Source organism: Danio rerio, chromosome 4, assembly GCF_049306965.1.
Source record: "Danio rerio strain Tuebingen ecotype United States chromosome 4, GRCz12tu, whole genome shotgun sequence".
Classification (NCBI taxonomy): Eukaryota; Metazoa; Chordata; class Actinopteri; order Cypriniformes; family Danionidae; genus Danio; species Danio rerio.
Window position 1 is genome coordinate 69,279,929 of NC_133179.1, and position 18,074 is coordinate 69,298,002.

General features: G+C 39.9%; 2 protein-coding genes across 4 annotated transcripts in view; both read right to left on the reverse strand.

Moving 5' to 3' along the window:
• si:ch73-170d6.3 overlaps positions 1 to 18,074 on the reverse strand; it is a 108,783-nt gene that overhangs the window by 35,263 nt on the left and 55,446 nt on the right. The window lies entirely within an intron of this gene.
• On the reverse strand, positions 1,832 to 15,957 carry si:ch73-170d6.4. Of its 3 annotated transcripts, XM_073948959.1 has the most exons (10): positions 15,471 to 15,645; positions 15,305 to 15,329; positions 14,237 to 14,301; positions 11,537 to 11,591; positions 11,258 to 11,463; positions 10,783 to 10,944; positions 5,972 to 6,121; positions 5,828 to 5,891; positions 4,723 to 5,592; positions 1,832 to 3,703 (listed from the first exon to the last, which is right to left on the reverse strand). In XM_073948959.1, the coding sequence occupies exons 1-8, from the start codon at positions 15,513 to 15,515 to the stop codon at positions 5,829 to 5,831; spliced, it is 771 nt and encodes a 256-aa protein (XP_073805060.1). In that variant the 5' UTR covers positions 15,516 to 15,645; the 3' UTR covers positions 1,832 to 3,703; positions 4,723 to 5,592; position 5,828. The 3 variants fall into 3 exon arrangements, with proteins under 3 accessions (XP_073805060.1, XP_073805059.1, XP_073805061.1); XM_073948958.1 differs by lacking the exons at positions 1,832 to 3,703; positions 4,723 to 5,592; positions 5,828 to 5,891 and having other exon boundaries at positions 5,894 to 6,121; XM_073948960.1 differs by lacking the exons at positions 1,832 to 3,703; positions 4,723 to 5,592; positions 5,828 to 5,891; positions 5,972 to 6,121 and adding an exon at positions 9,046 to 9,867 and having other exon boundaries at positions 9,916 to 10,944; positions 15,471 to 15,957.

An 18,074-nucleotide genomic window follows, 5' to 3' on the forward strand; every position in this document is an offset into this window, starting at 1 on the left:
AGGTGCCTTTGCCAAAGAAAGTCTTGTCAAATGATACTTTTGTCAAAAAATACTCATTAATAAATGTAATTCGATAATTATCTCCCTGGTCTTTCTAGTAGAATCTGAGAGATCAGCCTGAACACAAATAATACCAGACCATGAACTGACTGAACATTCATTCATTTATTCATTTTCTTGTCGGCTTAGTCCCATTATTAATCTGGGGTCGCCACAGCGGAATGAACCGCCAACTTATCCAGCAAGTTTTTTTTGCAGCGGATGCCCTTCCAGCCGCAACCCATCACTGGGAAACTGACTGAACATTTCTTATAATAATAATACATTTTATTTTTATATGGCGCCTTTAAAAGTATTATCTGAAGGCACTTAACAGACCAACCCGGGCTCATTGTGAAAACGTAGCCCCGCGGACGTTTCTGCGGACTGCGATTTACGTCCCGGGAGGTACGTATTCGAACGGTTTTTGTTTTCGCGGATCCGCTAGAGGCCGCTGTGCGCGCTTTTTCGTGTCTCGGGCGGCTCTCGGGAGCGCGCGCCATTCGCGCCCGCGCCATGCTCGCGAGAAAAATCGCCGGATCGGCCGACTCAGCCGCCCTCCTCTTCTTCCTCCTCCTCCTTCCCTAAACCCGAGCGACGGTTCGCAAAAGCCGTCCAAAAAAAAAAAAAAAAAAGCAAAAGCCCTCGTCTTCAATTTCGACCGCGTTTTCGGATGCCGCCACGTTCTCGCCCTTATTTTTCGGATTCCCTTTTTTTGTTTTACCTGATTTCCGGAACCGCTGTTCCCCGGACTCGATCCCGGTCGTCGTCCCCGCGGCCGGCTCCTCCTCCGGGGCCTCCGCTCCGCCGACGCAAAGCTGTGAGCTAAGCGAACAAACTGGTTGAATAGGGAAAGCCCTCCACTCGGAGGCGAGCCGTCGGCCGGCGAGTGCGAAAAGGAGGGGCGGAGCGTCGCCACACCGCCCCGCAGCGTTCGCTCGAAAAAACTAAACGCGGCCTTACGTACCTCCGGCCACGTAAATCGTGGTCTCCAGAAACGTCCGCAGGGCTACGTTTCCAGAATGAGCTTGGGTTGTAACAGACATTTAAAATGGAAGCAGTAAAAGATTCATACAATGAAAATATGCAAAAAAACAATAATAAAAATACATAACTACATTAAAAACACATCAATAATATTAATAAAAACTGATCTAAAAATCAAATAAAAGCTACACTACAAAAGTAAGCTTTAAGTGAAAATTTTAAGATATTAGATATTATTATCCATTTTACCTATCAACCAAATGAAAAGCTCAGATGATTATTGTGGCGCTAGACCATTCAAGACCTTGTACGCAAGCATTTTAAAATCAATATATTATTTAAGATATTTTGCATATATTTGAGTAATTCTATTTGTTAACAGAATAAAGGCCCGTGCACACCGAGACGTTTTTTGCTCGCGTTTTCCGTCGATGTTTAACGGCTCACGACTAAAAACGGGCGTCAATGTGATCGTGCACACCAATGCGCAAAACGCCTCATGCTCGTTTTTTTGTTCTGAAGCGCTGTGTCAAAATCTTTTCCACCAATCAGATCGGCACTTTTGTTCACGTGCACGGAGCTGCTGCAGTTACAGTAAACAGCACTTGGAGGCGCTCAAGCGCAAAACTGTCAATGCGAGCGCACATTGAAGAAGATGCCCAGAGGCGATATGAACATGGAGCTGCTTATTGCTCTGCTGAACAATAATCATTTCTTCATCGCTAGAGTTGGAGCGGCTGCTTGAACCATCCATGCTTGTTCGAGTCACCAGTAACTTTTTTTTTATTTTATTATTTTTTTTATTGATCAAACAGGGGTGTACAGTTATACATAAACAGTATACAATGGAATTAACAACAAAAATTTATCGTGTACATTAAGTATTTTTTCCAGTAGTTGAGATGTCTTAATAGCTTTGGTATTACTTTGTATTCCAGTGAGGGAATCATAAAAAAGTTTTAGATCAGTGAAAAATAGTTTACAATTTGGTACAGTCAGCATACATTTTGTTTTGTGGATGTGATACTTTCCAAATAAAAGAAGAATTTTATTTTATGGTCTAGCGCCACAATATTCATAAAATAAGAATTTTAGTTATTTTGTCCATTTCTAGTAATCCAGAGTTGCAATCCGTAAAAAAAAAAAAAAAAAAAAAAAACATTTTCATGCTCAGTTATACAGATAAATTTATAAAACACTTCAAAAAGTAGTAAAGAAACTTGGGACCAAAACCGCTTTGTGTAACTGCAACTGAAAAATAAATGAAGAATTGTTTCCGGTTCCATTTTACAAAAACAACACAAGGGTGAGAAACCTTCCTTAAACTTACTTATAAAATCATTGCATGGATAATATCTATGTAATATTTTAAAATGTGTTTCTTTTACTTTATTAGGAATTATGTATTTTGTAATATCTGACCAGCTTTTTGGGGAAAAGAAGAATGAAGGGAATGTCAGGGTTCTGCCACTCTGGTCTTGTAAATTCTTGTTTTGGTGGCAGAGCTCGGACACTACCCATGTCTGGTCCTGTTTCTGTCTCTGTCTCCTGCTTGATGCGGCTGCGCGCGCGCTCTGCGTCCCTCAGACGCGTGCGCTCTTGTACTCGTGTGTGTGTTTTCGTCTGTCAGCAGCGTGGTGTTTCATTCCCAGTGTCTCAGTCTAGTTGGTTTCGGTTCTGGTCGGCGCTGGGATGAAGCATGCACGCTGTGTGTGTGAGCGCACGGTGAGTGTTTTCATCCATCGTGTGCTCGTGTCTTGCGTCTGTTGTCAAAGCACGTGGCTCTGTGTTTACATTGTGGTCACGTGCTTTTGTCTCATTGGCTGCATGTTCTTGTCTTGTTATGTGTGGCTTGTGTTGTGTCTCTGTGTCATGCGCTCTCCCGTCTATTGTCTTGTCCCACCCTCCTTGTTAACCCATTATTAGTTAATTGTGTTCACCTGTTTGTGTGTCAATTTACTTTTTGCTTTATAATCCCCCTCATGTTTTTTAGTCCTTTGCCAGTTCGTCGTCAAGAGTTTCCTGTCCTGTTGTGTCCAGCCCTGTCTTGTCCTGCCAGGCCAGTCAAGTTTGTTTGTTTGTTTGTTGTATTAGAGTTTTTCCCCCCTCGGGGTTGTTTGTTTTGCCTTTTTGTTTTTATTTTATTATAAATAAAGACCCATTATTGAGTCCTCGCTCCTTTTCCCCACCACAACCGTGACAGGGAACGCTTGTTTCCATTGAACCATTGCAATTGGAGGAACACTTTTATCTGCAGTTAGGATATTCCTGAAATAACTGTCATTACATTTTTTTATCCTTGATAGAAAGGCCCTTAATAGTAAGCTCTGGGTGAGAGCCACCAGATACATGGTTAAATATTTTTGCGTTTTTAATAAGGTGAAGTAATTGTGGGGAAATACAATGAACACATTTTTTGTATTCAATCAAAGTAATCTTCAAACCAAAATTATTAATAAATTCATTGTAATCATATAAGTCCCCTACACGATTTAATAAGTCTGTAACAAAAACTACTCCTTTTTTAACATAATCATTCCAAAATATGGACTTGTTTTTTAATTTAATTGTTCCAGATAATACATGAGTGGGGGGGAAAGTTATGCTTATAAATCAGTTTCCATGTATTCAAGGCTTGTTTATGAAAATTTGACATCTTAATAGGAATTTTAGAACACTTAAAGGTTCAGGACACCCCGGAGAACTTTTATTTTATATATTAACAGATGTGTGTGTGTGTTGAGCATCAGTTAAGACAATGTTAGCACCTTCCAGCTTTAATTGTGGGGAAAACTGGATAATTTTGAGCTTTTGTCAGCGGATTTCAGCTTCCGGGTTTAAAATGATTTTTGGGGCGGGATCAAAATCGGCGACGTAGCGCAGAACTGCAAGTGCAATGATGACGCGTCGGTTTCTCATTATTATTCATAGCGGAGTTTTTTTATCCTATGAGAAGAGCCGGCTGCTTAATTATTCATGAGACCTGCCAGACCTGCCAGTGTCAAGCCCGAGCTGAGAGACACGGAAACCACGGCACAGTATTTAGCTGTTCATGAAGGCTCGTATGTGTTTGTTTCCATGATCCACGGGGTTTGTTGCATGTTTTTCCCCGCAATCTTGTCAGGGCCGATCATACAGCAGAGCTGTGTGTGTGTGCTGCAAGCATTGTTGTCGGGAGAGCAGCACGAGAATTGGAGAATGGCGGACGCTGTCTTTTATCAGGAGTTCGTTCACATTCAGACACATCGCCGTGCTGCTGTGTTTGCCTAAATCCTCCAGATTACCAGCAGGGCTAATGGTTAAAATAGACGGGTCAGGAGACCTGCTGCACTGAATCTTCTGGATACGGGAATTGAGGGAGAAGTCCTCATTTATAGTGTTTACATGAACACAATTATCTTTATAATGATATAAATTATGGTTGTCTGTATATGAAATTACGAATAACAAGTGTAGCAGGGCATTAAATCACTGTTCATTTCTTTGCATTTTAACTTTGTGAACTATAAACTCATGCGTCTCCTCTTTGTATCTCATTTTGTGAGCTAAATGACAACAGCAGTTATTCGCTCCCCTTCTCCCCTGCTGGCCACGCCCACTCCTGCCCGATGCTCGCGGAGCTCCACGCCCATTAATCATGCATCTTTTGAAAAAATTCTGAAGTAGACTTTAACCGAAAGTGCGGGGTGTCATGGCCCTTTAAAATCACAAGTTAGTAAAAAGTGTAGGCCACCACATTTTTTAAAGATTTGGGGTAGAGAACCATAAGCAATTATTGTTATGAAGACAATTTTTGATCCAATTGATTTTAATGATATTGTTAATAGTTTCGAAATCTAAGTCACCAGTAACTTTAACAACAAACGTGTGAACTTCCTCTTCTTCCTTGTTATTCACCTTATTCTCCGCCGACGAGCGGGCGCTGCCATTTGAATCTTTTTGGCTTGAGACTTCCGGTCTCATTCATTTTTTGACGTTAAAAACTGCTCGTTACGCTGCTTGATATTGCAATTTGATATTTTCTTATTATATTATCCTACTTGGTCCGTATAGTCATGCAAACATTTGTTTGTAGAGCAAGTAATTTGACTGTTTTCTGCCGTTTATTATTCCTAGTCATTTCTCCCATTGGCGACTGAATCGGAAGTTCTAAGACAATCGCATATTAGAATAAGGTCAATAAGCGGGTGTCAGAAGCTTAAAGTTGTGTAGCGCCATCTAACGTCAAAAGAGTGGTTTTGCATAGTCTTCTGCTTGACGCCAGTGAAAAGCGCTTGGGTTTGAATACTGAAAAATGTCTCGTAAAACGCTGACGATAAACGTAAACAAAAAGTGTAGGAGCTTTTAGGTTAACTAAAAAAAGTTTAGTTTGTTATTAAAAATGTCTCTTAATCATTCGTTAATACGTGTTACTTACTTATTCCTGGCCTCTTCTACCTAATATATGTTAATTGTGTTGTTAAAGCTAAAAAGATGGACAATGTTCGACTCCAATATTACATGGAGATTTTTTCCCAACCATTCTGTAATCAATCATCTTCCTTCTGTCTTTTTTCTGACGTAAGCCTACAGAAACCAAAAATAGAAATAGATGTTACAGGCAGAAAAGGATAATAGCTGCAATATAGTTAATTTTGCACAGTTCCAGCAAATATTGGATTGGGCATTATCGCGCCTTTCAAGACAATCAAGGCCACCGTGCATCAACAAATGTGGTTTATGATTATTTTGCATTTCTCCTGCAATCTCTTCCTTTTTTTGGAGGGTTTATTAATAAAGAATGTGATTGCGGTGCATTTACCTCACTTGAACACACTTAGTAGACTTAGCAAAGGTTGTTTTGGTGGATCATAATACACAAAGTCCTGAAAATGAATTATTTATAATTAATAACAATGTGTGATAATGAAATAAAACAGATAAAAAGCATTTTAACAATATTTACAATAAGCACGCAGGCCCCCAGAAGAGTAGCTTTCATCTTGTCTTCCAGGTTGACTGGAAATTGCAGAACAAAATCAGCATTCACATTTACGCAACTGCAGGAGAAAGGTTTCACGATCTTGCCAAACGCTGAACCGCTCAGAGACACCAGCTGTGTGTAAAAAAAAAAAAAAAGGTGAATACAACACACTCGCAAACTAAACATTGCAGCAAATGCAAGGGCGTAGGTTTGCGCTTGACATTGGTGGGGACTGGGGACGAGTCACCCCCGCCAAGAATGAATATTGTTTATATATATATATATATATATATATATATATATATATATATATATATATATATATATATATATATATATATTTCATATATTGCTATTTATTATTTAACTGCTATTAAAATGTATTATTAAGTAATCCTCTCTTACAATTTATTAAGCTAAATTAAATAGTCATGCGTGTAGCTGTCATGTTCACCAGCGAACAACCACCAGATGTCGCTGGTAAACACTCACTCATGAAACTACACATCTGCCTTCTTCTGAACTACATATGCATACATGCACTTCTCCTAGACACTCACGCCTGCTCACTCATCCAGCTTGATTACATTTGCACACCTGAGGACTTTCAGAGACTGATTAACACACACTATTTAAGCCACACATTCACCCCTTCAGTTTGCCGAGTCTTGTTTATCTGTAAGGTGACATTACAACGCGTTATCCTGGTCTTGTTTTCCCGTGTTTTGTTCTTAGCCCTGTTTATCCTTGTCATCCTGTTTAGCCGCCTGCCTTACGACCTATTGCCTGTTTACTGACTACGATTCTGGATTGTCTACATATATCTGTTTGCTCCCGTATTGACCACTGCTTGCCTGACTGTGAATAAAACCTGCATATTGGATCCTACCTTCTGTTGTTGGTGTCACTCCCCGGCGTTACAGTAGCCAAGGGGGGTCAGGTGGTTTGAAAGACCAAAAGTTGGATTATTATTATTATTATGTTTGAATTTATCTTATTATTCAAATGGCCAAATTTTCACTGAGGAAGGTTGAATGCGCCGGCCAGTTGGTTATTTGCCTATAGACTTCAGTTTTTAATTTAAATCAAGTTTTAACAGATTTTCCAAAGAAAATTATGATTAAAAAAAATTGTATTTTAAAAATAAGTATATTTACATATTTGAAGAGTTTAGATGCAAAAACCTCTGAATGCCATTTAATATTTTCTTCTAAAATGAGCATTTTTCTTCAACTCCTGTATGTGGACTCAGTGGTTTTACTTTTATAGTGACAAATACGTTATTTTCATTGCCTTTAAAGTGAAATAACTGAACATAAATATACAAGAGAAAAACGCTAATTTTACATGGCATTTAGAGGTTTTGGCATCTGTACTGTACTTCATTTCGTTATTCTAAGAATGTAAAGTCCTAATTTCTACTTTAAAGTATTTTTATTATTTATAAAACTGTAATAAAACTTACAGTTTAAATGTGTAAATAAAGCAATTTGACAAAATGGTAGGAAATAGTTTTGGTACATTAAAAAGTGTAGTTATTATAACTATCCAACAAGATTATCCAGCAAAAATTAGTTCTTAATATGTCACTAAAATGTCATATTTATAACTCAATTAAACAGAAAATCAGGTAAATAACTGCAAAAAGGTTCAGTTTTTCAGAAAACATATAACCCTTTTCAATAAGCTGGCTACAGGCCTGAAAGTGTCATGTTAAAATAATGTTTATTAACTGATAAAGAGAGCGTTTAATAAAGACTTTCGTTTATTTTTCGTACAAATTAAACATGTCTCATAGTATTATTTAAAGATGGAGCACAGGCTGTGGTTTTTCTGACAAATTGTTTCAACCAAAATTGGAGATGTTATAGGAGAACTGGCAGGGTCATATACGTTTACATGTAGGTGTTTATTCTGCAGTTAGTTTTCAGGGAATATTGTTTACAGACTAGTCTGCTTTAACGTTAGACTGAACGTAACACTAGCATAACGGCATTATAATGATGAACTCATTCAGTAGCGAACTTGAGTTTATGTGACACACTTTTCGTTGGAAAGAGGTCTTTATGTCCACCTCTTCTTGCTACCTCCATCCTTACTTGTGCGAGGCACACACCTTAAACATAGGGAAATTCCCCCCGGGCATGGCGCGCAGTTGTTTTGCCGCTCTTTGTATCTGAAACTATGATTTGAAAGCAGCCACTCACATGACAGCAGGGAAAGGCACAGCCAATCACAATGTTCACATGTGTTTGAGGGCGGTGCGACTCGAGGAGAGAGTGTGATTTAACCCTTTCCATATGTATACGTTTATACTGACAGCGCAATGTTTTCAAGTGAATTAAATTATTGGTGGGGACATTTCAGTAGTTTGTGGATATTGGTAGGGACACAACCGCCCTAAATCTATGCCCCTGAGCAAATGACATACTAGCTAGTACTCATCATATAGTCTTGTAGTAATTGTGGCTGTGTGTAAATCATGCAAATGTGGATTCTTGTTAACTCGGATGCTTTCGTTAACATTTAACTAGGAATTAGGATTAAAGAAGCTTCAAATAACTTCAATCATATACATTTTGCTCCTTCAAATCACCAGATAGTAGAAGATAATATAAATGCTTTGGAAAGTCTAATTCACAGTGTCCTACAGGTGGTTTATCAAACCCACTTACCTTTGTGGAGCACACTCAGAATTGCACAATATTTTCTAAGAAACATGGGGTGCTTACAGTTTCAAAAGCTGCACCTATTTATATTTACTCATTTAGCAGATGATTATATCCAAAGTGACTTACTAAGTAAGGATTAAAACATTTCGAGTTAGAGGTCTGCGTAGGACTCATTTTTTAGTCTCGCTCCCGCAAGGTTTTATTCCACACCCAACTGCTTCCACCGTGTATTCAGGCTTTGTTCACCTGCTGCCTGCTTAGAATAATTTTCCCGCTAAATTTAGATCTGGTTTTCAAAATCTCACGTTTAAATTAGGTAATATCAAAAGAGAGAGAGAGAGAGATAACAGATAAAACTGTAGGCTGTGCAAGGATTGTAGGTTAAATGTTAAGTTCAAGTTTATTTATTTATAGAGCACATTTAAAAACAGTCACAAGACTGACCAAAGTGCTGTACTTATGACAAAGCAAAAATAAAAAATAAGTAAAATAAAAGCATAGAAATAAGACAAGAGAAACGTCAGGAAAAATGTAAAAATGTAGCAGAAAGGACTATTAAAATAATATTAAAAAGCCAAGCTAAAAAGGAACACTTTTAAGAAGTGATTCTTAGTATTTTTTCTAAAATCTTAGAGCAGAATGGGAAGACTTATTCACAATAGAAGGGTCCATTGAAGGCTTTTTGAGAAGCGGAGTGACAGTGGCCATTTTAAGTTCACTGGGAAAAGAGCCAGTAGAGAGGCACTTAATAAAGAGGTTGCCAAGCCTGGGCCGACAATATCAATGATTTGTTTTAGAAATTTGGGGTGGATGATATCATTGGAACAGAAGGAAAGTTTAGTATTAGTGTAACCCCACCCGTCCTACGCCACCCAACCCTCTCTGAGCTGGTATAGAACTGGCGACCTTCCACATGGGAGTCGATTGCTCTAACAAGGAGGCTTAAGACCATGGCCTCTAGCATCTGTCGCTAGAGCACCTTTAGAGGTCAGAGGAGTGAGGTTTACCTGCACAGCAACTACTAGCTGGCCTCCATTACACTCACCCCCCTAAACCTCACTCCCATCCGGGTCACGGCACTAATGTAACCCTGCTGGTCCTACGCCACCCAACCCGCTCCAAGCTGGTATAGAACCGGCGACCTTCCACATGGGAGTCGGTTGCTCTAACAAGGAGGCTTAAGACCATTGCCTCTAGCGTTTGTCGCTAGAGCACCTTTAGAGGTCAGAGGAGTGAGGATTACCTGCACAGCACCTACTAGCTGACCTCCGTTGCATAGCAATTACATTTTTCAGTAATTGTAGAGAAATGGGATCAAAAGCATCTCAGTAGACACGATGCAAAGTGGGAAGAGGAGGATCAATGGGAGCAGAGCAGGAGTTTTGGCCTTAAAATGGAGATTTTGTCAGTGTTTCAGAAAGCTTTCACATAGAGCATTTGAAGCAACGGGCATTGATTGAACAGCTGGATTTACAACAGAGGGTAAATGTCAGTTTTGTTTACCCCTTTTATGATAAGACATGAGTGCCACCTTAAACCTGAGGTTTCAGTCGTGTGACAGCTAAAGAGCTCTGGGCAAACCTCTATTTCAAGTCTATTTCAGAGTTGCAGTATATAAATGCTTTAAGTCTAAGTTAAGATCTACGATAAATGTTGCAGAAAATCGCACTAGATTTACATTTCAGTTTTATTCTGACTGTTTAGGGATGAAAGAAGATTGACATTGAACCATTGACATTAAAAAACCAAAGAGAAACCAGTGTGGTGTCAAATTTGTCCACCACTGTGGCGAGCAAACTTCCCCAGACATAGAGCACAACCTGAAACCACCCGCAGCCAATGTGGGTCAAAATGACTCAAAAAGTGTAAAATCAATGTTAATGTTTAGCATCCAAAAAGAGAGGCTATAGACAGGGTCTTAAATTAACAAACGCCAAACTGTGTGAATAAAATCAGCATTAACCAGTACAGTAACATGAAAATCATCAGTTAGCAGATTACAAAACAGTGTGCTAGCATGCTTTTTGCGTGTCCAGTTTTTGGCTTGTCTTGATAGTCGTTCAGTCTAACATTATCTTAAAGTGTGACATGGGGATCATGTCTGTACACCAAGAAAATTACCTCAAACTCCTGATCCACGCAGAAGCTAAGAGGGACACATGGTCCTACGATCTTAAATTCAGGTTCACGTTGATTATTCTCAACTGTGAATTTAGGTTGACAAACATGCCAGTTTTGTCGAACATGTCCGACGGGAACACCCGGTGGAGATTGAACCTCCACCTAAAATAAACATACAACATCTAAGTTATATACAGTAAAACCAGCATGATCTCACAAGAAACGTAACTATTTTACGTTTCGTAAGTTTAGTGGCTATAATTCGTACAAATTCTTAAGATGTGCAAAAGTGTACGATTTTAAAAAGGAGGCCCAGCCCGAACCCCAGCCCTTAACGCAACCCTCGTTGCAAAGTGAAAAAATCATATTAAATTGTACGAATTAGCCACTAAATCAAAAAGTTACACATTGTCGTGAGATAGCATTGAGTATAATATAATCAAGTTACTCAAGATGAATATGATGTTGTACATACCTCGTGGCCACTGCAGGACCAGCATATAAACGGATGCTCAAGTCTGATGACCTCTTTATTTGAGTCATTAACAATATTCATGGTAAAGGACCGTCCTGTGTGGATATTCCGGCTACAGTAATCGCTGTCCTCAAGAATACTAAAAACATGGTTCCCGATGTCATCCTTCACCGTATATCTGATGTCCAAGTTTTTTCCACAGCACACTTAATAACGAAAGGGCGGGAGATTAGCGTTTTGATTTTGTAGAATTTATTAATTACGTATTGTGATACAAACCTTCATCAATACATTCATCCATATTTCTTTCTTTGTAGATAAAAAATTGATCAATCTAAAAAAAAGAAGTGGAAAAAACAAGAACATCAGGTTTCTTGCTGTGAAAAATCACTGTTATTTGTCAGATAAATTACAAAGCTTGATTCTTATTTTTCCACAAGAAGCATGTGTGAATGAAGTTCGGGATTTCAGGAGCACGTTAATAAAACTTTAGAGGTAACTACCTACATGGTACCTACCTACAAGGATTTTAAATGGAGTTAACTTGTTAGCAAAGGTTCGGCAGCGGAACCACGCCTCATTTGTCTCCTTAACCAATCACCTACTCCCAAAAAACTTATTTAAGACAGACCAGCCCTCTAGCATGGTTCTTCTCGTTCTCTCGAACCCACCCTGCCTCGCTGCAGAGCCATTTGAGGAGAGGTGAGCTCCAGAGAGGGGGAGCATGAGCTGTCGCTCCTCCTCCTGTAAGCTGTTTTAATGCGTACACCAACCCCACCCCTAACCCTACCCCCAGTGACATCACTCGTACAAGAAGTGCAAAAAAGGTGGAGCTCAAGCTTAAGCTCCCCCTCTCTGGAGCTCACCTCTCCTCAGATGGCTCTGCAGCGAGCACCACTTGTCTATTTCCTTGCTTCCCATTAACATACCAATTACACTCTCTTCCCTCCCATGTTGAATCAGGGGGTCCAATGACTCTACCAAGATATAACAGAGACAGTACCCCCACTCTAAGCATCATCGTTGGACACCTGATCAACCTACCTACCTGTTCACACTTTGTCCTCTTACTTCCCTTCCCCATCATCCCACCGTTCCCTTACCGTGCCTTTCATCCCTACAATAAAGTCTAGCTCAAAGTGTGGCGTGGTCCATGCTGGTGAAGCTAGGGATGAAGTACACCCAGGAGGTTGGTATCGTTTATCGGCAGCCGATGTGAAGTAGAGCCCTCTTGTATAAGACTTTATTCTGTGAAAACAACAGTCCTGGATGTGCTTTATCCCACAAAACATTGTTCCCAGCTGTAAAAGTTTTGAAAAATTCTTTAATTAAATGCAAAGCTGACAGAAACGAAATCAGCTAATGGAGTATACACTAACTTTCGCATTATTCAGTCACAAGATGGCGTCAAACATTCAAATGCAACTGCGTGAAAGATGAACAGACAAATATGAATGTGGATGTAAGTAAAAGGATGTGAACGTATTCGCTGATGATGTAACAGAAAGGTCGCTGGACTACGGAATTGAGGATCCACAATTTATTAAACAGAGAAAGGTCAGGCAGGCAGCGGTCAAACGGGTGCAAACAGCATTATAGGAGTAATCCAGAAGCATAGTCAGCAAAGCAGGTGAATGGTCAGGACAGGTAGCGAAAAGCAAAGGCAAAGGGTCAAAACACGGCTAGGCAAGGCAAGACAAGAAAACGATTTGTGGAGTTACAATAGCAAGACTCAGCACCATGTGTGTGTTTTTGTGTATGTGTGAGAGGTGAAAATAAAGTCCAGATAATCAGTAGATGATGAGTTATCAGCTGTTTATGTAATCGGGGGAATCAGGAACTGGTGTGTCTGAGGTGCATGATGGTACTTGGAGTCCAGACGGTCAAAAAGGTTCAAAGTTCTCAGATGAGTCTGTGTTATTTAGTGGTTGTTATCTGGGAATAACATACCTTGGACTTTTCAGAATCAAGTAGTCCAGTCAGTTGTGCAATCAGTAAGACATAAATTACATCCAGTCGATGTTATCACATAATAAAGCCCAACATGTGCAGCTGTATATGTGATCCAAAGTTAAAGAAACAACCCAGGCTCATTCTGAAAACATAGTCCTATGGATGTTTCTGGAGACCGCAAAATAAGTCCCGGGAGACACGTATTTTTGCAGTTTTTGTTTTTCGCAAATCTATGAGGGGCCACTGTGTGCACATTTTCATATCTCAAATGTATCTCGCGAGTCCCGCTATTCTTTTGTAAACCCACCAGAGACTGCTATCGACTGACTGTCTGTCCACCTTGCCTAAGCCCAACCAATTTTATCGGTTGACCCGCCCACCCACTTACTTCATTAAACCCAACCAACAATTTACAAAAGCTCTCTAGAAAAAGAGAAGCCCTTGTCTGATTTTCACCACGTTTTCAGATTTTACCACATTTTCACCGTTATTCACTTGTTCATTTAATTTTTTTGATTCTGTTTTAATCTTACCTGATTTCTGGAATCACTCTTCTCGGGACTCGAACCCTGTCGTCGTTGTGGTCAACCCCTCTCTGTGTCTCAAGTCTACCTTGACGTACATGACGAGCTAACGAGACAAACTGGTTGCGGCGGGAAAGCCCTCCACACGAAGGTAAGCGGTCAGCTGATGAGCACAAAAAGGATTGACGTCATACCGCCCTGTAGCATTCGTTTAAAAAAATGCAATGCAGCCATTCATACCTCTGGTTATATAATTCGAAGTCTCCAGAAACGTCCATGGGACTACGTTTTCAGAATGTGCCTGTGTTGTAAAGAAGGCAACTAAGCCTGAGTGGCACACCATTAAAGCTCAGCTTGGTCTCTATTTCAGAGGTTGCCATCGCGGAATAAACCGGCAACTATTCTGTCATATGTCAATGATATGTAGATCAATTCACAGTAAACCCTGGCTTCTTGAAGTTATTCTTTTCGTTCAAAATGTATGTATTGAGTCTTATCTGACCATGGTCAAGGTCTCCAGCTCAGAAAAGCGGTATGGATCTGGGCCAGGCATCATCGTGGTGAACTCTAATGGAGCAGAAACAGATCACAGTTTATATGGGAACCACACGCTGAAATAGTGTTTAAAGTAGTGTTAAAGTTTGTAAGTTAATTGAGCTTTCACATTAGCATGTTTGGGTTGTACCCTGATTTTTTTTTGACAGAGATCAGTTGCAGTTTTCTCTTAAGATCAGGTTTACACTCTTGAATCGTCCCCGAGTTCATCTAAAAACAGCTGTCTGGGGTCAAATGCGGGTGTAGGCATGGGCAATATGGGAAATCAATGTACCATTTAGGCACCAAGTATTGTATTGGAATCAAAATAGCATTGAACCATCACTATCTCACAGCTAATTTGTAAATTTTTGATGAGCTAATTCATATAAATTTGTACAATTTGGTAGGATTTGATCATCCCCCAATAACGATTGTGTTTAGGGGAAAAGTTTGGTTCCTTACCTCAATCTTACATTTTCGTACGACTGCATGAATTTGTACGAATTAGCCACTACACTGACAAAACAAAGTAGTTAGTTTCCTTGGGAGATCAGGCTGTTTAAAGCAGTACCCAGCACTAATTATTACACATTTTCAGGAAATTGTTAATAACACACAATTAAAGGTTGGGAAACATTGCATTATGTTGTCTTGACTCTTTAAGTACACCATTAAAAAAACATCTGTAAATTTATGGATTATTTCTGGCAGCTGGGGTGCCAAAAATAAGTGAAATAATGGCCGTTGAATTACAAAAATATACCGTAAAATATCAGATATTAAATTATAGAGATTTCCTTACATTTAAATTTCTATCATTTAATATTCGTTATTTTACTATATATTTTTGTAAATTAACGGTTGTTATTTTACACTTTTTTTCTGGCCTTCCAGCTGCCGAAAAGAAACCTTAAAATTACAGATTTTTTTTTTTTACAGTGTATACTAAAGTGCGCTATTCTTTTCTTTTTTACAAGACTTGGCTAAATTTGCTGTAGTCAAAAACAAAACAATCAGAGAGAAACAAACTCACCTGACAATTCCATGTTTGATTTTACCTGGGAAGAGAGAATTAATTAATTATTTGTTTTCACTTAGTTTCAGAATTTACTCATTGCAAATTGATGGTCAAACTGCACATTCAAACATGAAATGATATTTTAAATAAAATTATTTTTTGTGTAGTGAAAGATACTTACCAGTGAGATGTAAATCGTCAGTTTGGCAGTGACACTTGTTCTCATGTAAAAAAACGACAACAAAAAAAGCAGCCTGCTTGACGTTTGTGGTTGAACAGGGCTTTTGACCCACTTTCAAGTTTACGTACGTCTGATTTTTACAGCTTGAAATGTTCCATTAACTTTTTATTGCTGACTGAAAGAGGTCACCTAATTTATGTTCCCCCAGTAAACTGCACAAAAACAACACAACAAACTACTGTATGCACGAAAAAAGTTACATTTCAGCCAGATTAAAATAAGTGACATGAGAATTCGGTTCAAAATTACATCAAAATGTGAATGTCCGGGCTAACTAACACAAAATAACAAGAGTCATACTGTGACTGTACTTATGCAACTCCAGTTTGATGTGAGAGATCTTCTGTGGCAGGGGAAGGTGAGGAATATGAATGCTATCAAACTGGGTTGTAAATGCCTTTTCCTTCGGCTTAAGGCTGATTTATACTTCTGCATCAAGCGCATGCGTATGCTACGGCGCAGCCTACATGTCGATGCATAGCCCTACACTGTGGCCGTCGGCGTTGCTGACGTGCACCTCTTTAAAAAATGTAACTACACGTCGCAACGCCGCGTAGCGCAAGCTCTGTATTTGGTCGGCTTGGTAGCGCTGACGAGTCTGTGCGGGACCGTGAGCCAGATGGAGCGATTGTTTCCAAGTGTGGAGTCCCGTGAAGGAGCTCTGGATGGACAGTTTTGTTTTGTGTTTACCTCATAAAGTTGTTGCACGTCCGCCGGTTCCTGCCTCAAAAGGAGCGAGTTTGAGCCACTTCAGGAAGCGTTCAGAGTATATTCAGGAGGCGATCAGAAAAAACAAAACAGCAGCGAAGAAACTCGACACAGAGGAACATTTACACCTCACTTCCAACTAGCATTTTGGAAGTGTTAATGCAGACCAACAGAGACAGCGCGCAGAAGTATAAATGCACAGCTACGCTCGTTGCATGCGCCGTGGGTTATGGCGGTCACTTGACGCAGAAGTATAAACCAGGCTTTAGTCCTGTATTTATCAGGGGTCGCCACAGTGGAATGAGCTGCCAACTATTCTGGCGGTTCTGACTATGTTTTACACAGCAGATGCCCTTGCAGCCGCAATTTAGCACAGGGAAACACCTGATGGATTTGGATTTCTGTCTTCTAATCTGTCCCAGTGAGGACCAACGTTTATCCTTTTCTCATTATCCTGTTCCTCATTATTTCATTAATATGATTATCTACCATTGAAAAAACAAATAAGTTTACACAATGCTTGATGTAAGAATGTTTAGTGTCTTTGCTCCTCTATTTATCTATTTTTAACTTTATTTTTAGGACCCACGAAACCAAGTCAGGCGAGGCAGTGGCGCAGTAGGTAGTGCTGTCGCCTCACAGCAAAAAGGTCGCTGGGTCGCGGGTTCGACCCTCGGCTCAGTTGGCGTTTCTGTGTGGAGTTTGCATGTTCTCCCTGCCTTCGCGTGGGTTTCCTCCGGGTGCTCCAGTTTCCCCCACAGTCCAAAGACATGCGGTACAGGTGAATTGGGTAGGCTAAATTGTCCGTAGTGTATGAGTTTGTGTGTGTGGATGTTTCCCAGAGATGGGTTGTGGCTGGAAGGGCATCCGTTGCCGAAATACTTGCTGGATAAGTTGGCGGTTCATTCCGCTGTGGCGACCCCAGATTTATAAAGGGACTAAGCCAACAAGAAAATGAATAAATGAATGAAACCAGGTCATATTTCATGGAGACCTTTAGAGTGGAACTGCTGAGCTTGATGAATGGGAACAACTGTTTCTATCCTTATTTCTATTAGTTAATGTCTAAATCGATTTTGCTATTTTTGTGGTTAATTCTTTTTAAAGTGATTTCCTTTTCATGCAAAATAGACTGTATGTAGTAAGAAGATGGCAGTCCGAAATCTGTTTATATTATGTTTTGAACTAGTTTGATAAGACAGCTGAGGGGACCAAGAAACAACCTTGAGTTTTTATAACGGATCGTCACTTGCGTGTGCTTATGCATCCGATGGGGAATTTCTACAGCTCTGACACCGGCTCTTAATTGTCAAGGGGGCGACCTGGCCCAAGACTCCTGTCGCCATCTCTATCTGGACTCAGATACGACCCCGCATTGACGTACATATTTACAATTGTATATTTTTGATTTAACCAATCGTAAAAATTCACCAGAATCACACTCTTTCTAGTCTAGTGTAGAGAGTATAATTGTTATTGATTTGTAAATGTAAGCAGAGCGGCCTAGGAACTCACCGCGAGAGTTGAAGCTGGCTTCTGCTGATGAAACGGCAAACTATCTTCAGTAACCTTTATTTATTTGAATCTGAAAATCATTCACATTCCCCTGTAGCACATGTGTTTGGACTGTGGGGGAAACCGGAGCACCTGGAGGAATCCCACACTAAGACGTGGAGAACGTGCAAACACAGAAATGTCAACTAGCCCAGTCGTGGACTTGTATATTTCTCTCTGCAAAGGCTAATTTGTTTGACCTGAGCTGGAAGACTCTTTCGTGCCCAAATGCTTGTCTGTTAACACTACTTTATCTAGCACTACAAAGGGCACACCACTGTG

Coding starts and splice junctions, on each gene's coding strand:
- si:ch73-170d6.4 (XM_073948958.1), bottom strand. CDS start 15,515: ATGAGAACAAGTGTCACTGCCAAACTGACGATTTACATCTCACTG. Junction 14,302..15,304: donor ATCAAACATGGAATTGTCAG/GTGAGTTTGTTT, acceptor CTGCTCCATTAG/AGTTCACCACGATGATGCCT. Junction 11,592..14,236: donor AGCTGGAGACCTTGACCATG/GTCAGATAAGAC, acceptor TCTTTTTTTTAG/ATTGATCAATTTTTTATCTA.